Here is a 10946-nt window from a genome sequence, read left to right on the forward strand (position 1 = left end):
CTTCAAGCTTAAGGCTCGATCCTAGGAACGGAGAGGAACCTTTACGGAAGAGGCATGATCTGGTCGGGATAGGATTTTTTTTTCTTTTGTTACAGCGGACTCTGGCCGGCCTCGACCTTAAACATAACGACCTGCGAGGCCCCATCATAGTGCTCAGCATCTCCAAGAGCTCTTCTATTTTAGAGAAGTTGGCTAAAAAAAGAAAAAAATACAAAAAAAAACTCATCCAACAGCTCTTGTATCTACATCGTTTTCTATCCTCATCTTGTATCCAGGAGGTGGCGCTGGGCAAAAATACAAAGTCCATCAGCTCTTGTATCCCGCCTGGCCCCACTCAACCTCCCAACCCGTCCGTCACCTTCCATACCGCAGTGGGGCACATCGCGTTCAGGTCCGCGGCGCACCCGGCCGCCACGCACGACGCGGGCCTGCTGGAGCCGCCGCCGCGGGAGGTCTCCACCAGCACGGGGAGGTGACCATGACGACGCGCGCAGCGACGGCGACCGCGACCAGGCGCTGGTGCTCCCCTCCGCTGCCGCTAGGCCGCCGACGGCTGGTGCCCGACCGGCGCCCCGCGGCGACCTCCACCATGCACCCGCGGCCGATCCGCGCCCGGCGCCGCGCGCCGCCCCCGCCCGCCGACTAGCTCCCGCCCCCGGCGCCGGCGACAGGGCGGGGCAGAAGAGCCGAGGGAGTGAGACCGACAGCAAGGCGAAGCTGAGGATCTCGGACACCAGCAAGCGAAGCGAAGGGAGGAGCTGCGGCTGCCAAAATTAAGCGGGGGATGATGCAGTGACGGAGCAAGTTCGCCGCCGGCCAGCAAGTTCGCCGGATCTGCTGGCGGCAACGGAGCGAGAGGAGAGAGGTGGGGAGGAAGATAAGAAAATTAACTAGTTGAATGCCCCGCGTGTTGCTGCGAGATTTGTGGACAAAAATGTTGAAGTTGAGTGTATTGAAAAGATGGAGATATGAAGTTGTAGTCAATTTTAGCATTGGAGATATATGGCATGGTTGTATATAAGATATGCTTAAATAATAAAATTGAAGTACATATAAAAAATTCAAGTTGATGAAACTGGTAAAAAGAGGAATCGTAATTGGTATGGTAAGATCGCTTTAATTTTATTCTAGGAGAAAATGGAAAAAGTCTGCATCATTTTGTGAAGTGATTCGACTTTGTATCGACTCTTTGGCTAAGCGAAATTTATGCAAATATTTTTTTAAAATGAAATGTGAGGAATGCAGTTGTGTGTGAAATGTTGATAATTGGAAATATAGTTGTACAAATATAGTTGTATCAAACAGTAAAATATTAAGGAGGAACCAAACATAGTGTCAATATCAGAACATAATGAATGAATGTGTAACATTGAAGAGAAGAGACCTGGAACAATCCTTCACGGTGCTCTTCCTGCATGCCACAGTGATGCAAAACAAAATTTAAGAGTAGCAAAACAGTTGGGGAAGGCAAGGAGCTACCAGAACCGAATGGAATAATGGAGTCGAGAGTGTGTGTAACTCTACGATGGCTTCGACTAAGCAAAATATATAGAGCGTTGGGTTCTACAAATCATGAGAAGTGGAAGGGGTGGTGGTGGTAGTATATTGTTAGATAGAGAGAGTTAAGGAAATGACAGCTTGGATGATCAAGTTACAAACATGAGAGAAATGAAGAGACATAGTAAGGTGGATGAAGGAGTGCTTCTTCCATTGTTGGTGGCTCAATGGGATTGAGAGAAATATAAATTAATATTTTCTAGTAGGATGCATCAATCTTAGAAGACAGAAATACAATAGGAGACTAATTGTTTTTCTTTTTGTTAACGTTTCCTAGTGGGATGCATCAATTTTAGAAGACAGAAATACCATAGGAGACTAATTATTTTTCTTTTTGAAACAAATGTGGATTTATTTATTAATATTAGATAGACTAATATTTAATTGATAAATGAAAATAATGTTCATGAGACAATAATAAAAGAAAATAAAGGGAGGGGATTTAACATATGTATGTTGCATAGAGTAATATTTAATTGATAAATAAAAAATTTGGCTGTTTGGCTTCTTCTTTATTTATACTTTTGATGAACCGCCACATATTGAAAAACATGACTGAGAGAAATAGAAATCATGACACTTAGTCGGTTGATGACATAGCAATATGTCACTTAGTGGATTGATGACGTGGCAGCACGAGGATTGAGAGAAATACAATTATGACCCTTATTGAGTTGCATCTATATAGAATATATAGATATGATACATGGGGCCCATTGGCAAAATGAAGTGCAAGTTTAAAGAGTCTGTTGGTTTGCTCATGCCATAGGAGGTCTTGTATTTTTTTTACAAAGCTTGTAAAACTTCGAATTTAGATAATATTATACAAGAGTTCTTGGAGATGCTCTTCCAAGAGTTTTTTTAAATTTCACTCTCTAAATCATAATTTGGAGAATCATGTATATAAAAATCTTTTTTTATACATCTTCACTCCAACAGTTTTTCTATTTCTTGTTTACACTCTAGAGAGCCATATTTGCTATGTATATTTGTTTAGCGAGAAATCCGGAATAGATGATGGCTATATTTGGATAATCACTTAGAGAAACTCTTAGAGACTATTTTTCTATTAAAATTTTTATTTCTTACAAATAAGATGAATATAGAGAATCTCTTGAAGTTGCTCTAACAAATTATTATATTTTATGATGGCTTGTAAGTAATTGATACTCTGATAGTGTTCAACTTGGATATCGTCATCCAGAGGATAGCGTGGAAGCCATGGCGTCTGCCGTCCACCAAAACTGCCACCGCCTCCTCACGCTCCTCCTCCGGCCTCTCCCCGCCCCGGCTCCCCACCCCCGCGTTTCCTTCTCGCCGCGCCCTGCCGGTGTCCGTTCCTTTTTTCCCGCTCCCGGTTGCCGCCTCGGTACAGATGCCGTTGCGCTTGCGGAGCCAGAGTTGGTGCCCCCGGAGGAGGAGGACGATGGCACCCGGTTTGTCGTGGTGACCTTCTACAAATTCTTGCCCTTGGAGGACCCCCGCGCCGAGGTCGCCAGCCACCTCCATTTCCTCCAGGTTCTTCTTCCTTCATCCTTGCCTCCTGTTCGATCTCCATCCAATTTGCCACACTGCAAGATGGTTTTAGGACCACATGGCCACCTGTATCCTCAAGTTATTTCACTTTTTTGTGCTTTATTTGGTCATCTGTTTCTGGATTGGGAGACTGGTGGAGATGCTCTTACCTATACGTTTTTATGAAAGTTGGTGGTTACCTCCGTAACTTTAAAAAGTTTAGTTGTATCTGTGTGCTCTGAGCGAACTTTTAACTTTAAAAAGTTTAGTTGTATCTATGTGCTCTGAGCGAACTTTTCATTACCCCTGTATCTTTTGGACGGAATAAGCACCAACGGTGGCTAACGGAGAGGGAAAAGATGGTTTTATCCTTCTATCCAGGGGTTATCTTGAGAGCCATCAGATGGCATTTCAGCAGTATCGCAAGTACAGTTTTGATTATTACACATTGATCTTTATTCACGCCAACTGCAGCTGCAAAGCTTTGGGACCTGCCACGAATGATTCAAAGCCCCCTAAGTTCGCCATACAAGTGAGTGTCCAATTTGCAAATCGGGCTTATACTATATTATAGACAGCCAATCTAACAGCAAATCATAGCCTGCCAACGTCGACGTTCCGGAAGCTGCCGCCGAGCAACGTCAGGAAGGCCGCCACCATACACCCTCCCCTCAGGGACAGCGACCGCCCCTCCCTCTCTGCTCCTCTCCGGCGGTGGCGCGGCCGGCGCCAAGGACTTCATGGAGTGGGGGCCGGCCCGATCATGCCCGCAACCGCGCCACAGCGGCGCTGCTGCGAGGCCACCAGCGTGGCATGCGCCGCGCAGAGGCCGCTCCAGCCGCGCGCGAACTTCTTGCAGCCGCCGCCGAAGTTGCAGCACTTGCCGCCGCCGTGTGCCTTGCAGTATTCGCTTGCCGCCGCCGGGTGCTGCCCTGGGCGCTCTTGCCGCACCCTTGCCGCCGTGCTTGACGCACCAGTCTGTGCGCTCGCGCGCCTGGGCACCACGCTCCGGTTCCCGACCCCGGCCCTGCAGCTGCCTCCCCGTGGCAGTGGCGCAATAGCTCTGTGGCGAGCAGCAACGCGAGGAGGCCGAGCTCCTGCGCGAGCTTGCAGCCGGGATTGGTGGCGGGCGCGACGAGGAGCAGCGTGAAGGCCGGGACTGTGGATGTAAGCAGTAGCGGAAGCGACGGGCGGCGGTGGCGCCTGAGCTGGGCGGCGATGCTAGGTTTTGGGCCAGCCGCGACGGGGCCAGAGGGGCTCGCTTGTGGGAGCCTGGGAGGGGATCGGAGATAGGGTAGATGGGATGAGGAGCAAGATGGACAATTCACTAGGTGGGTCCCACCTATCAGGGCTCTTCAACCGTTATCTTCTAACAGAATGTGGACAGAAGGGCATACGGGTAAAGAAAAGTTCGCGCAGGGGCATACAGGTGCGACTGAACTTTTTAGGGGTACGGGGGTAATTACCAACTTTCATAAGGGCATACATATAAAAGACTCTTTCGGATACTCATGCGTTGCGTCCTTCTTCTTATTGTGTATCAGGGACGCGATATACATGGTCGCATTTACTTGAATGAGCAGGGAATCAACGCTCAGGTAGCACAAGCTTCTGCTCCTCCTTGGCATCCTGACTCGCCTAACCTATGTTCAAAGCAAATGCCTTCACATCCTGACTGTAGTATTGTTGTCCTGGGAACAACTGTTACCACAAGCATTTGTTCACTAGGGGTGGTATTGATATAGAATTATTATATGATATTGAAATTTATAGTAGCTTGTTAACTGCATCAAGTGGTTAGATTACTGCATGTAATCGTATCTTTACATGATCCAAAAATGCCTCAGCACTGTATTTTTCCTTAAATTTTATTCTAAACTTTGCTATTGCCGCAGTACAGTGGTCCACACAAAGATGCAGCGGCATATGCAGACTGGGTTAAAAAAGATCATCGGTTTTGTGATATGCTTGTTCAAACCTCACCAGCTTTAGCTGGGCATGCCTTTCCTCGATTGAAACTCCGGTACAAGCCATCACTTGTTCAGGTAAGTAATCCCTGTTGCAAAGGAAATAAAAGTTTCAGTAGCACCGGATTGGCTCCACTGCACAGCAAATTTTGTTTTGAAGAGCTTGCAGGAGCACTGCATTGTCATTTAAGAGAGAAGAAACAGTAGTAGAGTTTTACAAGTTTGATATTACATAGGAGGGTAGACACTCGAACTCTGAAAGTAACGAAACATAAAAGAGATGTAACATAGCAGACTAAGATAACTCTGGCCCTCCGCAGGACAATTTTCTTAATTGAATTTCCATCTTGATCTCGTGCATGACGTCCGTTGGTGAACCTTGCTTGTGCTCGAAAATTCGCCGGTTTCTTTCCTTCCAGATATTCCAAGTGCAGTACATAATGAGCGCTGCTTTAGTTCTTGTCTTCTTAGGCAGATGTGCTAGTTCTGTTTGCCACCAATCGACGATCTGTAAACTCCCAGCAGATACCTGAACCAAATGACCCGCCCAGGCTTCAACTTTCTCCCATACCAGTCTTGCAAACTGACAGTGTAGAATCAGATGTGACGCCGTTTCTTGTTCTTGATTGCAGAGAACACAGACTGTGTTACATGGGCTATTTCTGGCGTGAGGATCTTACTCTGCACTAATAGAGCAAAAAACTTGTGCTTGCCTTCTGCCTCTGCCTTCCAAATAGATGGTCCATTGAAAGTGCTGTAAGAACCCACAAATTGTATGTTGTATGCAGATTTGGCAGTATAAGCCCTGTTCGGCTGGGCATTTATGGCTGGCTGGGCTGGGCTGGAACCCTGCTTGCCAAGCAGCCCCAGCTGGGCGGCTCCTCCCCGCAAGCCGAACAGGCTGATAACTTCCATCTGCAGTCCATCTCCATGAAATACTATCCGGCTCATTGTTCAGTTGCACTTGATGCACCAAATCCCACAACCTGACAAAGCTTGCCATTTCTTCAACTGTTTGCATCCTCCACAAACCTCTTGCCCAGCTCTGATTGGTCAACTCTTCTTTAACTGTTTTATTTTTATACCATGCTAACTTGAAAAGCTCAGGAAACATGTCCATCGGTGCCTGCCCTTGCAGCCATGATGATTGCCAGAAACTGGCCTTAGCTCCATCTCCAAGAGTGACAATGGTGCTTGCTCGAAATAATTGTCTATCAACAGCATTGACCGGCGGTTCAGTACCAACCCAAGGCCTCTCCGGCGAGGTCCATTCAAACCAGAGCCATCTCAGGTGTAAAGCTCTGCAGAAGAGATCTAAGTCTAAAATCCCCAGGCTTCCGAAACATTTTGGTCTCATTGTTTTACTCCAGTTGACTAGGTAGTGCCCGCCATGAACTTCTGCTGTTCCCTTCCATAAGAAGCTTCTTCTTAGCTTATTTATCTTTTTCAGAGCCCACTTTTGCAATCTGAAAACTGTCAAGTAGTATGTCGGTATTGAAGTTAACACTGAGTTGACCAGTTTTAGTCTTCCGGCTCTATTTAACAGTGTTCCTTTCCATGCTTGCAATCTTTTCCCCACTTTATCTATTAAAGGTTGGATGTCAACTCTTCTCACTTGTTTTACATGCAAGGGCAAACCAAGATAAGTGCAAGGAAATTTTTTTATGGGGCACTGAAAAGGTTCCATTATATGCTGCAGATCTAGATCTTCACACTTCACTGGGTATGCTGCACTCTTAGTAGTATTTGTGGTCAGGCCGGACACAGTAGCAAAAGCATCTAGTATGTTCCTAACTACCTGCACCTCGTCAGTTATTGGATTAAGGAAAATTGCTGCATCGTCTGCAAAGAGACTGATTCTAAGCTTTGCTCTTCTATTACAGATCGGTGACAACAACCCTTTCTCAGTGGCTTTATTCAGCATAATCTGCAGTGGCTCCATAGCTAAAATAAACATCATTGGTGACAAAGGATCACCTTGTCTCAGCCCAGTCCTGTGCTTGAACCATTTCCCCCCTTGCTCCATTTAGCAAAACTGAAGAGGTTGAACTTGCCAACAATGTTGTCACCGAGTTTCTCCACCTGTGCCCATAGCCAAATTGCTCAAGTACTTCTTGTAGGTAGTCCCATCTCACAGCAAAAATAGATAATAGTTTGCATAGTCAAGGGTCGAGATATAAAGTTTGAGCAAATGACTGCGCTGCAATAGGACACACTTTTAGCCAGCTGTTTCAGGGTTCAATCCCCAAGCTTGTATGTCTAAATCTTAGTCACTTCTTTACAGTCCCAAAAGCTCATGGTGACAACCTTCCACAGTTATGCCCCCATTTCCCTCTCATGCTGCTACAATTTCACTGATGAGGAATTACCTTTCTGATTTCTGTAGGAAATAGTGAGCTGTTCCCTCTTCTAATGTATTCCTAACTAGCTTTCTAATGGAACTCGCTGAAGTCCTTCAGTCTAGGAAAACAAAAATTATAGGTCACAAAATTACCCATTAGTCTGGTTTTGACCAGCAATATACAGTTTGTTTGTTGAATATTAGTTCAGACAAGAAATTTGGTGCCTGTACAAGTTTACATGCTAGCAGTTAGTAGACAACCGTTCCTGCTCTTTTCTAGTCCTGGAATTGAAATTGCAGCGTTATATACTAAAGATTGCTATCCTGTTTTGCAATTTTCCACCAAAATAATGTTATTTTTTTAAAAAAAATTCTTCCATGTAGCAACACAATCAGCATGCTATGTCAACTCCTAGGGTGTGGCGTGGCTAATTTGGACCTAGATGACCCACTTAGCTTAGGGAGCCAAAAATTCAGTTTCATGGTATAGGGGACCAGAGGAGAACCTCCAATAGTTTACGAACCAACCATGAAATTTACTTTATACTAAACAAGTGATTTGTAGGTACGGTATTTCACAATTTGGAGGCTGTCATGCCATCATCGTCCTCCTTTAGCCATTATTTGAGCTACCTACCTTTGGCTTAACCACCCCCACTAGGCTGCTCTCTTGTCTATTGGTTTGCTTGCCAAGACTCTCTAATCAAGCTGCATTGCTTGGAGGTGATCATTGTAGGCTCATCATGTCATCCTGAGGAGTTCAAAGCCGGTCGAGAGGCCCTTGAGTAGTGTAATAGTCATTTGCAAATGTCACGAGTTTAGTTAGTTCAACGCATCAGAGTGGTGCTTGGTTTTGCCCTTCTGTTGGTCATGTTGTGTTTGATCCACAGATGTGCTGACTATGTTAGTAGTGGGCATTTTGCTTTTAGCCTGGGGTTTGAGCTTGTGGATTCCTCTTGAAGTCTCCATTTAGGTCTGGGATCGTATCCTTTTATTTTCCTTTGTTTTCCGCTACTCTGTTAATATAAATCGGCAGTTCCCTTGTCAAGTGTTATTTTGTCTTAAGACATCTTATTTGAAACAAAAAATTCCAGTTAGAAGGAGGGAGTTTGCATCTTCCATTGCTGGACCCTAGCATGCGTGCAATGCCGTTGACGCCGTCAAAGTGGAAGGAAAGACTTGAAGCTAGGGCATGCCTTGATGTGTCCTCAAGTGAAATGTCTGGAAGGAAGCTTCTGCTGCTTGATGTCAGGAATGGTGAAGTAGTTTTACACTGCACATAGATAAAAGCACATCATTCCTGCTCAATCTATGAATGGCAAATCATCGTTCTTCTCGTTGAATGGCAAATCATCGTTCTTCTATTCTATCCGATTGCGAATTTTCGACTTCGAACTGGTAATGATACCTCCGTTCCGTTTGTTATCTTGGACCAGACTATGAATGGGACGTTGGGCATTTTGAAGGTGTTCAGCGGCCTAACGTGGATTGCTTCAGAAGCACTTCCTTCGGGCTGTCAGGAGAGGTAATAATACTGTGTTGGATGGGTCCTGTTTGTTTGTAAGTAATCATTAATCGAACAATTAAGAGTACTTTATTAAATTGCAGGTGTCGGATCCTCTGAATGGCGTAGACAAAGAGAAGACAGATATACTGATGTACTGCACCGGCGGGATAAGGTGTGATGTATATTCAACAATTCTCAGGTAACGAAAGATATTGTTGGCTCTCGATCTCGACTTCTCTCTAGTCTTAGTCTAGATGCTGGTGGTGGTTGTGCAGGAAGAAGGGCTTTCAGAATCTGTATACACTGGAGGGGGGAGTGTCCAACTATCTCAAGGCGGAGGGCCCCGCGGGGTGGGTGGGGAATCTGTTCGTCTTCGATGGCCGGCTATCGCTGCCGCCGGCGACGTTCAGGCGGCCTGCTGCTTGTTGGCCATCATCACCATCAGAAGAAGAGAAGGAGAGGAGGTGGGTGGGGCGCTGCTATGCGTGCGGATCGGAGGTGGTGGAGCTGCGCCACCGCAACTGCGCCAACATCGACTGCAACCGCCTTTACATGTGTGTCGTCGTCTCATGATGTGTGTCCTCGTCTTCGTCTTCGTCTTCATCCTATGATTTATTACACATACTGCACGCAGGTCCTGCGGGTGGTGCGCCGAGGAGCTGGCCGGCTGCTGCTGCTCCGACTGCAAGGCCGCCCCTCGGCTGCGGCCGCTCCTGCCGGGCCACCAGAGATACTTGAAATGGCATGTCTACCGTGATGGATTGTTGACGCCGGCGGCCACCGACGCCGACTGCTGATGCTGCTGAGAGTTTAGTCAGTATGCTAGTAGTTGATTGATTAATTGAAACCAATCGCCGACAAGAACACAGCATATTCGTGCAGGCAACATACTCCAGAAATCAAATCGAACGGCATACTTTCTGCTCGGCTCCTCGTGCTATTATTCTAAATCCAAATATCCATTCCCGGTTCCAAATTATAGATCATTTTGGTAATATCTAGATACATTAATTTTGTATGTCTAAATACATAGCAAAATCTATGTATCTTTGCCAAAACATCCTACAATTTGGAACGAAGGGAATAGAAGTTTAACAAAATTTTTAGGGAAGAGAGCATCTCAACACTTGTACACCAAATAATACGGACACTAGAATAATACATAAATATTGGTATTCTTTACAAACATGGTCAATTATTTACAACAAAGCTAGAATGATACCATGTATGGAACAACTGTGGAACAAAGCCAGAATTATAAACTAGGTGCTCACTTCAGAGTTTATGGACCTAGCTGAGAATTAAAAAAAATGTTTAAGAATACTTGCAAATCTTGGGTTTTAAGAACTAATAACTCTGCTGACAGGCTGTATTATATTCCTTTCACAATCATACTCGACACCACTAATAGTTTGGGTACAAAACAGCAGGAATGTACAAATGCAATGCAAACCAACCATCATACATACGCTTCACATAGGCTGTTTACAGACGAGGCCACCGTATAGTATATTAGTATGTACGTAATTACGTATACATACATGTATATACTAGAAATAAAAAACGATGCTGTTCCAAACTCGTCCCCAAAGTATGTACTGTACTGTGATATTCCTACCAACTGCTGCTGATCCATGTTCACAGTACAATCACCTTGTGCTTGCTGCGGAATGGTGACAGCAGGGAAAACGACCGAGAAGCTGCGGCAGTAAACAAGCATAGTGAGCATTCCACGAACAAGTTCTGGAAATAAATTCAGATAGTGCTCATTTGGATCAGCTTGAGCATTAAGAACAAGAAACAGGCGTTTCCGTTTCACAAAATATTTTAGTAGCGACAATATTAAAGAGATGCACATGATTATGAAAAATACATTCAAAAGACACACTGCATGTGCTATTAATAGTAACCTTTAGAAGAAGCACCAGAGTCCTCTTGTGAAATGAGATTCTTCAGCGTCGACCCTGAAATATTAACCACAGCAAGGTGGTGAGCTCTTGACATTTGACAATTGGCATGGATGTATTTAAGCGCTGGAAGATATTTCCATATCTTCTTT

At 45.2% G+C, this 10946-nt stretch overlaps 1 protein-coding gene and 1 long non-coding RNA gene across 9 annotated transcripts; one reads left to right on the plus strand and one right to left on the minus strand.

Annotated features, from left to right (window-relative positions):
- The first annotated feature begins 2733 nt into the window (after positions 1–2733).
- LOC120672180 (rhodanese-like domain-containing protein 8, chloroplastic) lies at positions 2734–9905 on the plus strand. Of its 8 annotated transcripts, none has more exons than XM_039952479.1 (8): positions 2735–3075; positions 4617–4670; positions 4968–5117; positions 8475–8637; positions 8817–8905; positions 8989–9086; positions 9142–9461; positions 9522–9662. In XM_039952479.1, exons 1-7 carry the CDS (start codon positions 2779–2781, stop codon positions 9458–9460), a joined length of 1170 nt encoding a protein of 389 aa, XP_039808413.1. In that variant the 5' UTR covers positions 2735–2778; the 3' UTR covers position 9461; positions 9522–9662. The 8 variants fall into 8 exon arrangements, with proteins under 8 accessions (XP_039808415.1, XP_039808417.1, XP_039808413.1 ...); XM_039952476.1 differs by having other exon boundaries at positions 2736–3075; positions 9142–9441; positions 9522–9905; XM_039952477.1 differs by having other exon boundaries at positions 2738–3075; positions 9163–9441; positions 9522–9905.
- Positions 9906–10026: 121 nt separating this feature from the next.
- Positions 10027–10946, minus strand: LOC120672185. Its single transcript, XR_005674000.1, has 2 exons — positions 10798–10946; positions 10027–10587 (listed from the first exon to the last, which is right to left on the minus strand). It is a non-coding gene; the product is annotated as an uncharacterized LOC120672185 (long non-coding RNA).

The sequence above is a fragment of the Panicum virgatum genome, chromosome 5N (genome assembly GCF_016808335.1).
Source record: "Panicum virgatum strain AP13 chromosome 5N, P.virgatum_v5, whole genome shotgun sequence".
In the NCBI taxonomy this organism is placed as follows: Eukaryota; Viridiplantae; Streptophyta; class Magnoliopsida; order Poales; family Poaceae; genus Panicum; species Panicum virgatum.